We start from the raw sequence: 19,585 nt of genomic DNA on the forward strand, positions 1-19,585 counted from the left end.
TTCAATTGTGTTGGACTGAATAAATTCCAGTAAAAAAAGAAACTAAACATTTATTTCTTGAAGAAATACAAAATGTGATTTTGTGATAGCTTATATGCTTATATAACATCATATACAAAAGTATAAAAAACATAAACATAGTTGGTAGTAACAATATGGTAGAAAATAAAGTACAATGTAAACAATCCTTTTATATATATATACATATATATATATACATACACATATATATATATATATATATGTATATCGATATATATATGTGTGTGCATACATGACGCCTGCGCCAAAAAAGGGAAAACAGGAAAACAAGAAAACCTGTTCTTCCATCAAATGTATCATAGAATAAAAATGACCAGACAATCAGAGAGGAGAGATTCTGACTTTGTCTATACATCTTTTGAATTATTGTCAAATTACTGTTTTTCCATCAATTGCATGAGCAAATCAAAGGATCATTCCAGTAGTTATATTTTTCTATTTCACTCAGTTTTTTTAATGAATTTATTTTGGTGTAAGTTCACCCATTTCCCCCCAACTGTGCTCTTCTAGTTGTTTATAGAAACCTATGATCCCCAGAATGCCTTTTGAACATCCATATGTAGCCAGATCACATATATAACCATTGTTCTTCAAGGCTAATACACCTGCCTCATAAGGAAATAGTAACTGAATTATATGTAATTTGGCTACATACTATAAAACTGTTGAATTGAATGTAGCCAGTAAATAACCAGATGAATGACTAAATTTACTGAGCTGAGTCATTTTCCACGTGTTTTTGAATTTTTTTGCAACTAACCACTGGAAAGGTGTTGAAGCATTGTCTACATTTAGCTATGCAGACATATGAGACAAATCCACCATAAAACAACAAACTGTAGTCAGAAATGTAAAGTTATTTGCCCGATAACTGTGTTATGTTAATTGTTTACCTTCATACTGATAGAGGCTCTGATGACAAAAAATGACAACTAAATAGGAACGCAAGAGAGAGACAAAAAAAAACAAGTTTGATTTAACGGCCTAAACAGTGTCCAATCTTATTGGATCCACATGTTGTGGTGTAATGCTCTGTGACTTAAGGTAGGAGGGCTTGGCTGGTTCTCCTCCATGACCGAGGCCCAAAGTTAAGTGCTGTTTGTTGGCTGCTTCTTGTCCACTGTAAACTGTAGAAAACTCATTGCACCTTCACTTGGCCTCCAGCTGCAGCAGCAAGGGGTTCACCTCGCTCTCCGGGGTTTTGACACTGTCTGTCCTGACAATACACGTGGGACGATGGCGGTTAAGCATGAGGATCAGTTGCTGTCGCTCCAGTTTCAGCTCCTCAATCTGGGCTTTAAGGTCAGAGTTTAACATCTCTAGTCGCTCCGATTCCTGTGGGAGCATGAAGGGAAAAGGGAGAAAGAATCAAAAGACGGGAAAAGGACTGAGATAAAGTAGGAATGTTGTTTTGATAATTACGATGGGTATAATAAATATGTGAGAGGATATGACTCACCTTTTGTAGATAATCTGTCCTCTCTTTCTTTTTGTTTCGACATCGTGCTGCAGCCACTTTGTTTTTCTCTCGCCTTCGTTTCCTCCTTTCTTCTTCTTCATCTCTCTAAACAGCAGTGCAGATAAAAAGGTTTGGACATAAGTTAAGGTGCGATGGACCTGCTGTATATCGGGAGACTCCCCATGTTTAAGAATAACATTGAAAACTATTATTTTACCTTCTTCATATTACATTGTCACTAGACCATAATAGCGTTATGCCTGGGCCGAGTCTACTTCACAGTCATAATAAATAAGCAAAAACAAAAGTTGATCTAAATAAAGGACTAACAATTCTCCTACGTTTTTGATTTTTTCCTCTACTAACTTAGCAAGTGTGTCACAGTCACAGTATGAGTGAGAACACTAAAATGTACAACAAATGAACTACAATGTACTGTGTGTATAACAACACTGGTAATAGTTTATCTGAGTTAGTCAAATCAAGCAGTTATCATCCAGCGTTACAGTCTTTTTAGTATAAAATTCCCTATTTGTGTCTTGATGGACAGTGTTTCCCTGTTGAACTGAGTCAAAGGATCATAACAAAAAGGCAGAATTTGGCACTAAAAAGACTGTGACTTCAGAAGATGTCCACTTAATCTGACTAATGTGGACGGCTGAAGCTTCACATTGGCTTCAGATAAACTTTTAAATACATTTTTTGCTTATATTGAAAGCACATTATGAAGGGATCTCTTAATGGCCAGAATGAACAGGAGGAATGATTACAGCAAAAAAGCTATTTCATTCAGGCAGATGTATGATCCTTGTCGCCATTATCATTATTTTCTCTGGACTTTCATGTTGGAGAGACTCCGGCAGTACATTTGACAACAGTAACATGTTCCATTATGTCCACTAGGTGGACCTGTTGTTTAAGACATGACACAAAACTACACTTTCAGTTTCTTTCATTCCAAGCTAACTTCATAAAGATCCTGTGTGTATGAATACAGTGTAGGGAACATTTTTAATCTACTCTTTGCCCGCATAAAAAATAACTCATAAATGTTTGTTAATGATAATTCAGAACACTGAGTAAAAACTTGACATTTAAATGAGTTTACAAAAAGTAATACTGGTTATCATCTGGTCAATGTTTCATATACCTCAGTCTTGATGACTAGGGGCCTTTTCCCCAGACTGTCCAAGAAGTGCAGAGGTGACAGCATTGTTCCAAACTCCTGGAGGTCACCAAATTTGAGCTTGTCAGTCAGCGTGGTGGCTGAGATCCCAGCTAGTGGGCCCAGGCTGGGCAGGGAGCCTGCTGTCACAGAGGGATCTGGGATTTGTCCTGGCATCGCGTCAGACTCGGTCGTGACCACAGCTAAGAGGCAGAGTGAGAAAACGGGAGACTCAGACAGCAACTAAATCAGATCAATGAAAAACACATAAAACACTGTCTGTTCTACTTGCTATACTACATACTGGGACATACTTTATGGTGTGAGGCTAGAAAACAGCCTTTTTACATTAACAAACTGGAGACAAACAGATGTGCTTTGTTTGACCTACAGTCGGTTAAAAGGCTTCAAGAAGGCATTTGCCCAAGGTGCAACGCTCCTTAGCAGTCAGCGCTCTGATGAATTGCTGGTCTGTTATAAGAGCCGGATACTGCGGCTGCCTTTCATTAGGCTATTTTATTATTTTGCTTCTGAATGAATATACTACCATTTACAGAGATCTTGGCAAGAATTTACGTTATTTCATCCCCAGAGGCAAAAAGAGAGATGAACAACTGTACAAAGCAGACTTAAACAAATTCCCCTTTATTCAAGCTGGGCTAAAGATAGCCTTTGCCAAGAAATACCCATTAACTGTGGTTTCCTCTTTATGAGACTAATGTCAGAGGCGTGGAATGTGGGTGCCAAAATTCAGCATAATGTGGTAAAGCTTGAACCTGAATGTAACTAGCAAAATGAAAAATTAAAGGTGACACTGTACACTCAAAATGTTTGTGCTGAACAGATTCTTAGTATGTTTTGTAATGGTAATTACTTTTTGTTGAAAATGCTGAATGTGGACATTTAAATATATCCAAAGACAATGAGAGAGGTGTGTGTGTGCGCAAAGCCAGCCACATACACAGGATGTGAAGACAGATTTGTGGCAAGAGGGGAATTTATGTACTGTACTCATGCATCTATCTAAGACGCTGAGAACATGAACTTACAGGCTACATGAGAATAACTTTCAATTTTTACACTTCCCTAAACTATAGGTCAAAAAGACAAAGTGGAACTTTGAAGACTGCGGTGTTGGTACATGACAGCTGTAAGAAACATTTGCCTTGAAAATGGTGACAAACACACTGTAAAAAAATGTAGAAAACGTGTAATTACTTTGGAAATTTTGGTTTGATTTTAAATTTGAGTGAAAACAACACCAACCCAAGCCAAAGACAAAACCATGTTCTCGAATATGTTCATAAGAGGGACCTGCATGCACACAATAATGACTTCTATTTGAACTTACAGTATTATGGGACACAGCTTAAGCATGATCACACATTCTCTCATAATGGTAACTTTATTAGACCCCAGAAGGTCCAAGGAACCTATTAACTTATAACAGCCTACAGTCTGATCAGTATTAGTATTTTTACTCCATGCACTTTTACATGATCATGTCTACGGTTATAGTTTATAAATATACATCTGCAATAGTTTAGTCATATGAGTGATAACCTGAAGTCGACTACATTGTGCTGTAGCATGCATACTGAAGCCATTGGTCAACTTGAAAGCGGAAGTTTTTCTTCAGTGCGGCATTTATCTTACGTAACTTTGTCTTTCCATCAGAGGGCTGCAGTGATAAAATGTTACAGCTTTTCGTTCAGGGGGGCTTTCGCTCTGGATAAACGATATTTTTAAGAATCAGTGCACAGCACCACTTCAAATGCAGGACTACACAAGTGAAGGACATTTTGTTCTGAATTGTGCACGCTGTGGATCCACGTTAGAGCATGCAAACAAAAGAAAATGATCTTTCTGTAGCATGCTCAGCAAGATGTCACTTTGAAGACCGAAAAGCTCGTAAAACTCAAAAATGCAATGAAATGCACCCTGAAATCTGAAACATACTCCTCGCTTGTTCGCAAACTATGCTCGTTGTGACTTATGCGCGGCGCGCCAATAAACTATTTAGTATGTAAAAATATTCAGCTCTTTACTTAACAAGTTTTGTATACGGACCTGACTTTGATCCCAGGTGTAACAAATGTCTTTTCTTCTGGTCAGCCGAGGGTCGAGAGTAGATTTTAAAAAGTGGAAATCGTTGCATCAGCCCGATTTTTAAACGTGATCCCAATCTGGGAGGATTTGGGAATGCGGAAATTAGGCTATGCCAGCCAAACGTAAGCAGGGATGTAAAAAAGTACATAGTGGGGGCAGAAGTGGGGAAGTCGCACCGCTCCTCCCATAAAGAAACACTGCAACGACAGCATATGGCTCAGATGTAGGCCTGCACTGGAGATACATGACAGCCTGATCTGTACTGAACCAAAAAACACAAAGTCAAATACATAATGCTAAATTATAGGCTATATAAACCTAAAGCTATGTTAAAGAAACACTGTTGGGACTCCATAATAAATGAAAATACTATGTAGTTACACACATATTACCTTAACTCTGCCTTGCATATTATGTCCATATTGCAAGTTCTTTTACATGATTATAACCTAATACTTTGATTTTGTGTGGAGCAAACTTTACAGATTGACCTTTTAATATTTTACTCTTGATAGGAAATAAAGGAAACACATGCATAAAACACCACTCTGAATGTAGATTTATTGTAATTATTCAGCAGCATAGATAAGCAATCGATGCTCATTTACTCGTTTTTTTTTTAAGTTTAACAAATAAGTCAAAATCTGAAAGGTAAAAAAATAAATCATAAGTTACATCTTGATATATATATTTATATATATATATATAGTATATAGCACTGGATGTTTTCATGGAAAACTTTCAACATTTTAACAATGAGGTCAAACCACAGTTGGTGACATTGAGGTATGCAGGTACTTAACATGGATGGATATGTAAATACAACATTTACAGCAATCAATACACTAATGACACCAAAAACACAAAACCATACTGTAACATTAAATTCCACATTACATCTTAGATCTAGTAACAGATCAGATATATATGAGCTTTGAAAATTATTCTGAATTTCTCGGCATGCGTTTTTTAAAATCAAAACTTAACTTCAGTCCCTCCATGCTTTTAGTTACATCACTCTGTTGGCTACGTAGCCTATCTGGAGAAAGTTTATATGTTTGCTTAGTCACACACAAGACAATTCATGAATGTATTTCTTGAAGTGTTACAGCATATTGTTGTTCATATAATGTTCAAAGTCAGGAACTTGCAAAAAGAAAGACAAGAGAGATCATGACAATTGCTTCCCTCTGTACTCTATAAGGCGAGGAGGGTCGGAGAGTTGAGGATATCAACAGATTCAGCTTTGCCCCCTCCGCCTTTACTGCTGTCCAGTCCCTCTGTGAGAGAGTCCAGCTCGGGACACGCAAATGTGAACACAGACAGGTAGCTGCTGCAGGTCGGGGTGGAGGTCACCACGGGAGTGCTGAGAGGCTCCAGGTCGCTGGAAACAGACTTGTACAAGGTCTCCCAGTCCGAGACCCCAAGAGAGCTGCTCAGGTCTATGTCTGGCACGGATCGGGCTGTTTCCATGGGGGTTTTCTCCTCCAAACTGGGCAACATATTGTCCAGTAGCCCCTCCTTAATGTCCAGAGAGGGCTCGAGATCGCAGATGTTGATTTCAGCACTGGCACACAGCAAGATATTGGAGTTCCCGGAGATGGCTGTAGACGGATCGTTGGGGATGTCTATGTCCTGGAGCGAAGGAGCTTCCTGTGTGTCATCCTCTGGAAGCCTGTCCTCATCCGGACTGGGTGGGAGCTCTGGGGACCCTGCGGGCTCCTGGAAAATAGACTCCATCTCTTCGGACATTTGGCACACTGGTTTGTGTGTAGCGAGGATAAATTCAAGCCGTTCTTTCTCTTTGAGGAGGTTGGCTATTTCCGTCTCCAGGGCTGCTTTCTCCTCCTCCAGCTTGTCTGTCTCCTTCAGATAGACCAACATCCACAAATCATCCACATGGCAAAAACACACAACAGTAGGTGCAAATGACAGCTGAGTAAATGCATCACTGTTTACTTACAGCTTGCAGTGTGTCTGTGAGTTCCCTCCGTCTGTTGCGACACTTTGCTGCGGCCATTTTATTCCTCTCCCTCCTTATCCTCTTTTTCTCTTCCTCCTCTGGAGACAGCTGGGATGTAAAAGAAGTAATTCAGTTATTACCTTGAAGAATCCCGCCATTTCATCTCCTAATCCGCTACATCCGTTGCCAATTCACCCTCTGAAGAATGGCAAAAGCATGTTTCGCTGCAATGCGTCTAAAAATAGACCATTGTTGCAGACTTGCTGTGACCTGAATATAAATTGACTGCCTAAGGAAGGCACACAGCCAGCACACAGCACCGGAGGAGCATGCACAATAGCACTGTTGCACACAAGGAATTCAGATGGGCATATGTAAATTCACACTATCGACTACTCTGTCCAATAGCAGGTAGACTTCATCTGAGCTAACCTACCTGCTCCGTTTTCCCCTTTCTGACAGCATTTTTTCCTTTATTCCCGCCTGCTTTGGGTGTTGCCTGGTGAGAGCTTTGTGGTTCATTGGCTTGCTTGCTACCCAGAGACGGGGAGACAGATGTAATAATCGTAGGCTGGACCATCCACTGGAAATCTGGGGTAGAGGAAATTGCAGTGACTGTTGGAACAAATGGGGTGGCTTCAACGCTCATGTCTTCGCAGATCTCCTGGAAAAGATGGAAATGATCGACATTGAGAACTACAAAAAGAGATCTGTAAAAAAAAATAACTATTCCTCTCCAATCAGTGGTTTCGGTTGTATCATGACAATAACAATGAAACCCACAAATATGCTCATTAGTGTGTAAAACAGAGGGTACCCTTGTTATATTTTCTTGAAAGATACCCAACCAGAAATAGCCTTCTCCAGATCAATATTTGACTTTATCATTGTTTCTGACGTCAACACTGACGCAGAGATGCTGTGGAGTCTCCTGAATGGATTTATTTTTCTCAATGAACCGCTGCATCGACACGCTTGCGTTTGGTCCCAGGACGTCGGAATCATAACAACCCGACCTACAGTGATATGTTGTGACATTTCCACCTGCATTAACGGACTGATCGAATTAAATATCAACTATGTCAAAAAAATAATGAGCAAAAAAACAACAACAAAGCGCACCCTGTTAATTAAAATCATAGCAATCAGTCCCCCCTCCCCCTCCCCCCACCACGAAGATAAAAAGCATTAGGGCACTCAGAGTGTGGACCACATAAATAAAAAAGGCTGTTTAATCTATTGTAAAATGGGTGATCCCGAGCTGCACGTTGAATATATGATCAACAAAGCCATTCATACCTTTGCATTGTTGCTCTCTGAGGAGGCAGCTGGAGAGCTCGCCTCTTCTGGCGTCTTCTGGCAGAGTGTCCCGACAGGAGACTCTGTCCGGCAGGTGGGAGAGACTGAATCCATGTCAGGCGTCAGGTTGTTATGATACATCACGAGGGGAGGAAAAAAAAAACAAGTCCTGATCAATGACAAATATGACTCTGGCCTTCCGCTTAGGCAGAACGGCTGGGGTCTTTTCTCCAGGTATATACCTGGTAACTGGACGACTAGAATGCAAGCCCCTCCTTTTATGCTCTGCTAGAATTTTATGAATGAACCGAGACTGTACCATCCGCGGAGGGGGATGAGACTGACGGCCACACAGGCCTACATTTTGGCTTAAAATAGCTTTATTTTGATATTTATCCTCCGGTATATATCCCCTCCATGAGAAATATGTTAACCATTTCTCTTAGATTTGGCCACAACTGCATCACCGCGCGAAAGTAGAATACAATCTTCACTCCCATTCATAAATATCGGCTTCATATGAAATGCAGTGCGGGGTGAGAAACGTGAGTCTATTTATAAATACTCAATTTCATGAACGACGGAAACTTGATGTGTGCTTTCATTTAATCAAGCGTTAAATACATCTGAGCGATTACTAGGACATACATAGCCTAATAATAATCACTGTTATCGTTTAATAATGTAAAACGGGCTTGGTTGACCATCTCAAAAATACAGTATTTCGCCCCTAACTTATTTAACCCGCTAAAATAATTTTCCCCTTCTCGTTTCATTGTTATGAAACATACCAGCCTGTATGTGTTTCTGACTTGACAGTCTGGCCGCCATTTATCGGTAAAAGTCAGCACTTCAATGCTGTTTTGTCCCCGAAAGAGATGAAAGGGTGTTAGCAGACATAATGAAATGATGCTGAATTGTTTACTTAGGAGGTGAAGAGGACAGGTCGGACATGTGGGGGCGGGGAAGTCACGTGACATGGGCCGGAACTGGAGGGCGGGAGGAGCAGCAGCAGCATCAGCATCCTTCACATCCATCACAACTGTGTGCAGGCAGCGTGTCTACAGCTACAGTCCGGGGTTTTCTTTCATATAGTCTGCTGCTCACAGGCGAGTATAAAGTCAGCTAACAAACAAAAACTATTATTCATTTAAAGTGAACGTGTCTCTACTGCAGCTGGACCGCATGGAAAACTTTCTTAGACTCTTTGTCTGATCGGTGTCTTGAATTTAAACAAAGATTTCCCTCTATTTTCATGCCAAAAATGCAAGAATGGAAATGAAGACATTAGTTCCCTACAATAAGAAGACAACTTTAACAACAAATAAAGACAATTTCTTTTAAATGCTCCCATCATGTTTACTTTTATTGAAGGTGGTTAAAGAGCTAAAAATTCAGACTTTATATAGAAAAGGACACTTCAAAGTATTGCAGGCAGATGTTGCCTCTTCATTAATAATTTGATATTTTTGGTATAACTGTCAAATTGTTTTCGCAAGAAATGTTTGAGAAACGATTAGTAGTGGCATCTTTAAAAATGTCATTCTGCTAAGAGAGTTTAATATATACAGTACATGCTCACAACAGCATCATTTATGTATATCCAGCCTTTCAGAGCAGGAAAAAACAAATTGTGACATTACCGTTATAGTCTGATTTTTAAATTAGACTATAACAGTGGATCCACTGAGCTCTTCTGTTAACGTTTTCCTCAGATCACTCATTTTTTTGGCCTCATGTTGTACACCAAGAATGCCACAACATGGAAGTTTGTATCCGCAATGAAAGATCATGACCAGTCTGAGGATTGCTTTGATAGAAATTCACCAGTGGCTGAGTGAGGTCTTTATATAATAACAGCTTTTCTAAATGAACTCCTGGGATATTACAACTCAAATGGACAAATCGTTCGTAATGGGTTTTTTCAAGAGCCAATTTGTGGTCTACTGTGGAGACCAAAGATGCATGATTGGAGTGATATAAGTGATGCAAAAACTTAATTATTAATTAATACTTGTCATTAGGCACTGGTGGGGTCACAGACCAACTGATTAAACTGAGCACGAAGCACAGCACAGAAGCAAGGAATTACAGGTATAAAGAAGTGAGGGACTGTGTTAAAATACTAATACTGATAATTAAATGCATAATGAACTTTGTGACAACCATAAGAGAGATAATACAGAGGTCACAGCATATAAACAGGTTTGATAAATACTACTCTTGCAACCTCTTTGTCATTTTGAAAAAGAGGAGAAACTGACCCCCCCTTGAGGCGAAGCCAGACCTCTTGAGGACTTTTCACAGTTAAATGCAGAAGACCCTAACAACTTGAGGAACGAGTAAAGCAAATGCGAGACACAAACGGTAAATGGACTGAGCAATATGTTTAGTGTATTTATGAATCACAGCTAAGGCAGAAAGCTGCAGCTGCACTGCTCCCCATGTGTTTAAATAGTTTAACATGTTCGTGTTTTCACAGCATCCGTACAGTATATGTGATGTCACCTGCTGTTTGCCGTGTGGAGACGAACATGTTTGAGGGTTTGAATACAGAGTTGCAGCAGTTTTCTGATCTGCGTGATTCCACTTCGATTAAATCAGCAGCAGTGACTGTTGACTCAAACTCTCAAACTGACTCATCTGTTAAAAACAAACAAAAAAAAAAACCCTGCCAAACTGCCATTTCCTTTCTTTAACAGATGCCACGTATACACAAGTTCTGTCCTTGAGGATCATCTCCATGTGCTGCTTCATTGCACTGGCCACTCAGCAAGTTTTCTACTTGAGACAATTCCTCAAGAAGAAAGAAGTTGATTGAGTGAAGAAGTTTATAAAGCATAACCTGAGGAATATACTCTGATCATCAAGTTTGAAGTTGTGTTTGTATTCATTTTTAGGGCTTTTCCAAAAGGACTTTAGGGATAAGTTGACAAACTCATCCATTTAATTTTTTTTATGAATTTACAATTTGCTTGAGAATAAATAAAATACATTTTTCAATAAAAATACACACCGACTTATCTATTTCCATATAGTTCCCATGCTTTATACATTCTTCTCAGTTTTCGTAGGTTGGGTTTCTGTAATTCCTGCAGGGACAAGAATGCTTAGTCACCACCAAGTTGATAATTGCTGTGCTGTTAAATGCCTTGAAAAATACATTTAGTACTAAGTTCAGATGTGCTGCTCCACTCTGGTACCTTCTGGTTTGTGTCCAAATGGAGGATATCTACGAGGGGAGCGATGGATGGACGGCCATGGGCGCACTGGAAGGGCAGCTGGCAGGAAGACAAGGACGCTACCAAGCTGCAGCACTCATCTCTGTTCAGGCTGTCATTGAATTTGATCGCCCCTGTTTAATGCATACATGTATACATCTGAGTTGTATGAAGATTTCAGTCTTAAACTATAATTTATTAAATCATCACTGCACAAAAAATAAACTCATGGATGGAGTTTAGTAATTTAACCTTACCGTGGCATGCTAGGGAGGCAAGCACTTTGAGCACAGTGAGAGGCAGAGTTCCTCTCACTCGACCAGCTGAACATAGTAACTTAGACAAAGAATAAGAGAAACATGACATGTTACCCTCTATCGAGAAAAATAAGCTTTTTCCTCACAAAAAGGTCAGTGGCTAGAACGACATTGCCAAGCTTACCTCAATCTGCTCTCGGAGATACTCCTGAAGTGTGATTTTTAAAAAAAAGGAAAACATTAGAAACAAAATTGTAAAATGCTCGATCATTACAATGAGTGATACAGTTGACAATATTGATATTGAAGATTTAAAAGTCTTACCTCAACAATAGGTTTGATAACAGATGTTCTTCCTCGCCTGAGCTCATTACTCTCCTTTTCCACAAAGCACAGTGGGACCTTCCCTACGAGCACTTGTGGTTCTGCCGCCTGTGAGAACTTCACTTCCAGGCCCAAACTCTGCAAATGTGCCTGACAAGACCTGTAGTCCACAAGCCGTAAGTGACACAGGAAACGCTGCTCAGGTCACTTGTTACAATAATAATGCACATGTACTAATGTACAGTTTATGCACTGAACTGCTGGCTTGAGGATAGTTTAGTTAAGGTTAGAAGATGTAAGCTCAAGGAGGTTTTGGACATGATTAACTGTGTGTGTCTCATTCTGCGAGGCCTCGCGTCATCAGGGAGGGAATACGAGAATATCTAAATCATAAGATGAAAATTTTCCGTCAAAACTACATGATTCCCTTTTCATAACTATGTTCAAGAGGGGAGACAGATTGTGGCAGTTACAGAACCATCATCCTCTTGTGTCCCTACAAATAGACTCCTTCCACTGTCTGTATCTGAAAACTCCCTGAAGTACCCATCCAGAGGCATGGTTGACATGACTTTTAACAACACTCCCAATTACAGGAAATACACAGTGAACAAAAGCAACCTCTGTACGTAATTAATAGATTTAAGTAAGGCACTTTAACTATCTTGAGGGTAATCTGGCGTGTGCTATCAATATGAGCTCCCCAGACAAGAACATTTGAGCAATGACACTACTGAGTGATGGCATGTGAGTCAAAGTGCTACGCATCAGCTCTGAGGTAAGACAGCGGGTGAAACGAGGCTGCGTCACTGCACCCATCCTTTTTGTCATCTTTATTGCCACCATCATTCACCTCATCGGGCAAAATCTGCTGGGTTGTTGTATAGAGCAGACAACAGGATTATAAACCTGTTTATGGCCGGCTGCAGCGGAAGAGATTCCATCAAGCAATGACAGATGACCAGATGACCCCTGCTCGACTTGAGCGATCACTGATAATAATAATAATCTGTGGAGTCTGGTGTTTACCTTGGATGTATGCGTACATGTTTCTTTAGCCATACTTTGAAGAAATATATATTATCACACTATGTAGTATCTCTGCTTTTAAGTCAGTCGACTGGTTTTGCAGATGTAACCTTGTGCAAACAGTAAAACACACCTGAGCAGCCTTAGCTCCTCCTCTGTTACACTGATCTCAAGAGGTGGAAAAATGGTTGATGAACACAGACGTCTCTGTCCCGGTGCATCTGGGTCATCTTCATAGGAATCTATAACAGCGCAAACACAGTTATGACTGTAGTATCGTATCAGTGTCCCAGCATCCCTTGCCAATATTAATAATGTGTGTTGTGTGTTTGGTTTTTTTTTACCTGCTACTAGATTTTCAAGCCGAACTCTCTCATGTGCAGCGTGTTGGTCCAACAGCACCAGAAGATTCCCTGGGATTTCAAAATTACATGCATAAATATGAAATGCACAAAGTATAAAGAAATCAAAAAACAATTAAAGCTGCAAGCAGCGTTGAACGGGCCCTTGCGCCTCTGCGCACGTCGGGCCACGGCGCAATTGAGGGGCTTCTGTGACGGGCATGTAGATGTCTTCAGACCCGGGCTGTTTTCAGACAGTTCAAGAAGGAGATAAACATCACTTCATTTGTCCACTATTTTGCCCGCTGTTGGGACTGCTTTACTGAAATTTCGTAGGGAGCACTATTCAGCCAGTTTGCATCACTGATGGAATATTGTCATGTACACGTGTTCAGGCCGGGAGTCTTATCAAACATGTAAAGTTTGGTGCAGACTGGAGTATTTACAATAAAGTTCTAGCAACTTCCTCTGTCATGGCGAAACATTAAATCTCAACAGTGTGAGGATGAGAATTTTCTGCAGGGTGAGACATGGCTGCCTTGCTCACACCTGTGTCATCAAAATCATGCAAGTTTTGCGCCCATTCACTTGAATTTCAATTAGTAAATTGAAAACCCTTGATGAGTTTGTGTGTAAAGTAAATTAATTTCCTAATTTTCATCAAGTCTATTTTTAGGAAAGTAAAGACTTTTAACTAGGGATGCACGACATTGGATTTTTGCCGATATCCAGACCACCGAGCCCTGGTTTGTTATTCAGGTTAAAGTGGGAAGAAGCAACGGGTCTGTCGGCCAGCTGAGTGAAGTGAAACCTGCGGAAGAAACACCGGGACCATCAGGGTGAAGCAGTCTGAACACAGCAGAGGAGCTGCACAGATAGGAAATCCCTTAGCTGACAGGATGTACCACTCTGTTTGGAAAAATATTTTACTCTCCTCTTTTTGGTTTAAAACAGCGGTTGGCAACCAGCATATTAGGCGCATTACTGCCACCCTCCACTTCAGACTGTCAATGATTAAATCCTACACATTATTCCTGTCTGTCTAATAAACTACAAAACAAAACTGCTGCTCCACCCTCTTGGCAGGTCCATTTAAGTTTTAATGCTGTGCTCTGGAACTGAGTTCTTCCCTTATATAGGCTATAATCTTTCTTGTTCATTCGTACAATATATGATTGCATGTGAAATAGTCTCCTCAGCCAAGTGGGAAAAAAATATATGCATATATCAACATTGGCAATTGGCAAAAATGACAGTCAAAAAGTAATCGTGTTAAATAATTGTGATCTCAATATTGAACAAAATAATCGTGATTATGATTTTTGCCATAATCGAGCACCCCTAAAAACAACATAAATTGTGATTTACATACACACACACACACACACACACACACACAAAGAGTTTAAATATGTATGTGATAAATTGTAAATATGTATGTAATGAATTGTTTTCTTTAAGAAACTGTTACTTGAACATTTTTCAGTGTGCTCCTAAAGTTATATGTGTGCTCCTAATTTTTTTCATTTAGGAGCACATTTGTGAAACACACACTTGTGAAACATCCTCATAAATCTCATGACTGGTCAGACTTATAGTTTAGACATCAGAACCATTTGTTTGACACAAAGTCCATGCCTAGAGATTACCTCCCCTTTGGTTTACATTGTAAGGTGTGATGTGGCACTACAACTTTCAGGGCTTATTATATCTAAACCGTTTGAGTTATTACAAAGTTTTTAATAACTTTTTTTCAGCCTAGTGTCATAAGTCATGTATTCAGGTTTGAAGCCGATACCATTAACGCCCTAGGAGGAAATAGCATTTCTTGAGGGTCCAAAATTGGCGCAAAGTCATACTTTGATTGGCATATTGCGGACTTCCTGTTGGATTTAGGTCAGGGGTGTCAACATATGATTTGTATGTCTTGATGAGACGAATAATTGAGTTTTGGTTCCATCACTCTACAACATTCCTACGGGCCGTGGCAGCCATATTAGATACATAGGTGGCGCTATAGAGCACATTTTGGCACTTTGGGGGATCATTTTTACATTTTATCAAATTTTTCACCAGACCTGATGTGTGTGCCAAAGTTGGTGAGTTTTTGAGCATGTTTAGGGGGTCAAATTAAAGGTTGAAGTGGCGGAATAATAAAGAAGAAAGAAAGAAACAAACACGCGAAATACAATAGGGTCTTCGCCCCTTTGGGGCTCAGGCCCTAAAGAAAGAAAGAAACAGAACAGATACAAGAGGGTCTTCGCCCCTTTGGGGCTCAGGCCCTAATAAGACTTGAAAGTTCCTCTCCATACCTTCAGTTTCAGTGTGTGCTGCAGACTCTTCATCTCTTGTATTGATAAGACATGCAAGAAACTTCTTATCCACTTGATGAATGACCTGTAAGGTAATTGTAACAATTACTTTACAGCATAATTTAAATCAAAGTGGTGAAAACATTATAAAGAACATTTTCCCTGAGTGCTTAAAACGAAACCTTCATTGAGTGAATCATGGCCTTAGAGAAGCGGTATGGAAACAGGATGTTGTGGATCTTTACAGCCAGTCCGTCAGCTTGCCCACTTGATATGTCCACACCAACCTATTAGCAAAGGAGATTTCATCATTAAAACGTCATAAACTGAAATCTGAATTTGTATCGAGACACCAAACTTAAAAAAGATAAAATATTTGGCATAATTAAATCATTGTGAGATTACAAGGCTGTTTTTGAACCAATGGTGTGTTAAAGTAATTGCGAAAGGTTTTGTTTACCATAGGAGGATGGACAAACACGGGATTATTCCATTTGGAGTATAATGAGGAAAGTGAGTTGGAGCTCTCATCACCATCACCATCACCTGTGAAGGCAGACAACATTACACATGAACACAAATACGCCAGATTAACTGCTGTACCCTAACAGTCAACAATCTGCTCTATCTGTGAGGTACCTCTGTCACCAGGCCCTGAACTAATCACCCTTTCAGCTCTGGATTTAGGCAGGAAGGGCAACACTAGATCCACCTGAAATGGGTAACACCTGTATTCCATCCCTACAGTATAAGGAACGGGGAACGAAGAAAGTAACACATGAAAACCATGGCTGACATTGATCCACATGAGAACACTCAATTTCTAAAGACGGTAGATCTATCCATCTGGGTTAAGTCAGCAATGACAGTGAGAGTATTCTTGGTTACTGTTGAGTGCAATTTCCAGTTACTCACCAATTTCCGAGATGACACTAACTGCCATATTGGTGACATCAGATGTACAGAGGACTTGTGTTTCTTCCATTGGTGGGTCGTCATATCTACTGAGCCCGGTCTCTTTGTTGACGTAAACTGTCTTTCCCACTGATTCGTCATAGTGATGAACCCAGTCACCTGATGTTGTAGCCTCTTCCCTCTCGGCTTCCTGAGGTTTTGAATTGTCGTCTGGAACTGGCTCAGCGTTCAGTGCGGCGTCACAGGCATTGTTGTTGCTGTCTTGAATGCTGTCATTACTACTGAGACAGGTGTTGTCCTGAGAGGTAGACCTGGACAGGTGTGGTAATGTCCTTACATCTACTGTCCTGTGTTGACTCAAACGGCAGAGTTTAGACGCCAAAGATTTTTTGCCTCCGATCTGACCTGAGGCTTGTTTCAGCCGGGTGAAAGCTGAGAGGGTTGGCGGGCTCCGCAAGCTACTCTGTGCCTCTTTTTTTGTCTCTGTAACATCACACTGTTGTCCATCTTTCTTTGAAACCAACAAATTCTGGGGATTCAAAACAAAGTTGTCTGTCTGAGGAAGTCTAGCATTGTTCTGTAAGCAAGTTTCTGGAGAGGGTTGATCACATTTTCCATATATTCTCCTAAACTTGTCAAGAGATCCGGACTCCTTACATAAAGACATTTTTTCACCAGATATTATTTTGGGAATCTTTGAGGGGATAACAGGAGCAGAGTCTTTGAATACTTTCTGATAAGATCTGTTGTGGTCTGCATCAAGTGAAATTTTGCGTTTTGATGCAAAGGAACTTTCTCCACATTTCACTGCTAGATCCTGTTGTTGAAATGCGGGCCTTTTAATCTGGGGCAGGTCCTGAGTCTGCAGACTTTCATGGATGTATGGATTGGACAGACTTATCTTTCTGTTACTTATTAGAGTCTGTCCATGTTGTCCTGTACTCTGGCAGTCAAGCAGAAGTTGCTTAGTACTGTCTGAATCCAGCAAAATTTCCTGAGTGACATTGTTGAGAGAATTTACATTGTTGGTTAAAGCAGTATGGTTTAATTTTATCTCTCTTCCTTCTGAAAGTTCCTCTTGTTCACCTTCTCGTTGTCTGACTGAATTTGACATACATAAAATTTGAGAATCTTTCCCAGCTTCACTTAATGTTGGCTCCTCTTCTACAGTAAAATCATTGTCAGATGAAGATTCCAGTACAGTCAGATCACACTGTGGTTCATCTCTACTTTCTTTGCCTGTGAATCCTTCACTTTGAATGTTTTCTATATCGTTTGCAGTTATCCTTTTCTGCCCTAGATGTTCCTCATTGTCTTCTTTACATTCCATCTGTGCAGACTCCAGACAAACACCGTCCTCAGAAACAATGGGATCCTTGCGTTTACGATGAACAGATTCAGATGCCAATGTCATTCCAATGCTGCAATCCAGTGTGGAAGTACTGATAGCTGCTTGGATGCCTATGTCACTTTTGTTCCCTTCTTGGTCTGCGCTGTCAGTGCCAAACAATTTTGGAGATTCACAATCCGAGTCATCTTGAGAGAGCACAGCCACCAAGTTCTCCCTGCTCAGGAACACTTTCACTGTCTCCTCAATGCAGAGTAAAATCCCGTCCCAATCTTTGAACTCTATTAGAGTTTTGGCAGGCTCAAGACAAATGTCATATTCTGAGTAAGAACATTTAATATTAATGATGTATATTCCATGCTGCTCTTGGCTGCGTTTCTGCTTTGGACTCCTAATGGCAGACTGCCCATCCGGACTCTCATTTTTCTGATTTGAACTGCTCAGTCGGCGTAAAAGAAAGTTCAGCAGCTTGTGTATCCGTGTCTTCAGGACCAGTCTGTCGTTTACATACAGGAACTGTAAGCTGTTGTTGTAGTGGCCCTCTCTGCCAATGTAGCCAATCACTTCAAATGGTCCAAGGCTGTAGTTAATTTCTCCCAGTTTCTGTGCTCGCCCGAGGCTGTGTATCTGAATAAACCTGTGGTAAGTGTTTCTGGCTTTAGAGAGCTGCACCATCATGGCTCCTGTGCAGTCATTCTTCAGGGTAAAGGACACAGAGGGATGCATCAGAGATATGGCCTCCACTCTGTGTCTGATCCTCTCACCCTCCAGGACAGCATCCATCCTCTTTCTACGGACCGGCATGTTGTGGAAGAAGTTACAAATGACAACAGTCGTCCCTGCAGAGGGCCGAGTAGTCTCTGCTTCAAAGACATCCAAGCCCTTGCCATCTTTGAAGATCCTGCTGAGCGTTTTCACTGATGATTTGGTCCGGGATGAGATTTCAACAAGCGTGGCTAGAGAAACTATACTTGCTATGGCTTCTCCTCTGAAACCATAAAACCTGAGGTTGTCCAGGTCTTCAAGTGAGTTGCATTTGCTGGTATAGTATCTGTTTCCCACACACTCCATATCCTCAGCGTTTATGCCAGCACCGTTGTCGATTACCTGAAGTTTGAACGCCTCCATGTCCATCCGGACTCCCACACACGTCGCCCCGGCATCGATACTGTTTAGGATGAGCTCCTCTACGCATTGTTGAAGTGAGGGAATGGCGACACCGGAGCGAAGTTTCCCTTGAACCTCTTTAGGCAAACACTTAATCATAGTTTTCATTAAATTCAGTCATCTGTGTGTGTTACTGACTGACTACAAAGTCCTAAGTTCATCAGTTGAATTGGAATTAACCGTTGCAAATGGACGTGCGGCTGTTAGCTAGCCGCTAGCTTGTTCCGCGAGTCCCAAAGAAAACCTTCTGACCGCGACATATCCCCAAAACTCGTTCACATCGCTAAATAAGTTAGATAAATTAAATAAACAATCGAAAACCAGCCTACAGTCAAAGTAAGCTGCTGTTTACAGTCAACGTGAAACAAGAGAGGTGGCTGTTTGAATAACGGCTAACAGCCAAAGCTAATACTGCCACCTTCTGGTGTGAAGGACCAGTTTAACCGTCGTGTTTTTAACGCCACCTACCGTGTGGAGTGAAGTATTTCATATGTTTACAGCTTTTATACTGTATATTTTACTAACTATTAAGTCATTGTATTATCCTTTTCATGTCTTAGTTTGATAAATAAATAAAATCCATATACTGTTTCTCATAGTTAAACAGTTTCTAATCCTTATTCATATTATTCCT

General features: G+C 40.5%; 3 protein-coding genes across 6 annotated transcripts; all 3 read right to left on the bottom strand.

Moving 5' to 3' along the window:
- Positions 1 to 794: 794 nt before the first annotated feature.
- On the bottom strand, positions 795 to 4,976 carry LOC122997996 (jun dimerization protein 2-like). Its single transcript, XM_044374452.1, has 4 exons — positions 4,737 to 4,976; positions 2,652 to 2,869; positions 1,502 to 1,606; positions 795 to 1,377 (listed from the first exon to the last, which is right to left on the bottom strand). Exons 1-4 carry the CDS (start codon positions 4,921 to 4,923, stop codon positions 1,192 to 1,194), a joined length of 696 nt encoding a protein of 231 aa, XP_044230387.1. The 5' UTR covers positions 4,924 to 4,976; the 3' UTR covers positions 795 to 1,191.
- A 538-nt stretch (positions 4,977 to 5,514) lies between these two features.
- fosaa (v-fos FBJ murine osteosarcoma viral oncogene homolog Aa) lies at positions 5,515 to 8,366 on the bottom strand. The gene is made up of 4 exons (XM_044375405.1): positions 8,038 to 8,366; positions 7,175 to 7,402; positions 6,739 to 6,846; positions 5,515 to 6,641 (listed from the first exon to the last, which is right to left on the bottom strand). Exons 1-4 carry the CDS (start codon positions 8,176 to 8,178, stop codon positions 5,973 to 5,975), a joined length of 1,146 nt encoding a protein of 381 aa, XP_044231340.1. The 5' UTR covers positions 8,179 to 8,366; the 3' UTR covers positions 5,515 to 5,972.
- Positions 8,055 to 19,429, bottom strand: mlh3 (mutL homolog 3 (E. coli)). 4 transcript variants are annotated; one of them, XM_044375403.1, is made up of 13 exons: positions 16,437 to 19,429; positions 16,161 to 16,262; positions 15,982 to 16,067; positions 15,704 to 15,808; positions 15,522 to 15,606; positions 13,213 to 13,281; positions 13,002 to 13,110; positions 11,840 to 11,999; positions 11,700 to 11,723; positions 11,516 to 11,594; positions 11,241 to 11,392; positions 11,054 to 11,129; positions 8,055 to 8,141 (listed from the first exon to the last, which is right to left on the bottom strand). In XM_044375403.1, exons 1-12 carry the CDS (start codon positions 19,057 to 19,059, stop codon positions 11,058 to 11,060), a joined length of 3,666 nt encoding a protein of 1,221 aa, XP_044231338.1. In that variant the 5' UTR covers positions 19,060 to 19,429; the 3' UTR covers positions 8,055 to 8,141; positions 11,054 to 11,057. The 4 variants fall into 4 exon arrangements, with proteins under 4 accessions (XP_044231338.1, XP_044231337.1, XP_044231335.1 ...); XM_044375402.1 differs by lacking the exon at positions 8,055 to 8,141 and adding an exon at positions 9,386 to 10,680; XM_044375400.1 differs by lacking the exon at positions 8,055 to 8,141 and having other exon boundaries at positions 10,979 to 11,129.
- Positions 19,430 to 19,585: the final 156 nt, after the last annotated feature.

Source organism: Thunnus albacares, chromosome 15 (assembly GCF_914725855.1).
Source record: "Thunnus albacares chromosome 15, fThuAlb1.1, whole genome shotgun sequence".
Lineage (NCBI taxonomy): Eukaryota > Metazoa > Chordata > Actinopteri > Scombriformes > Scombridae > Thunnus > Thunnus albacares.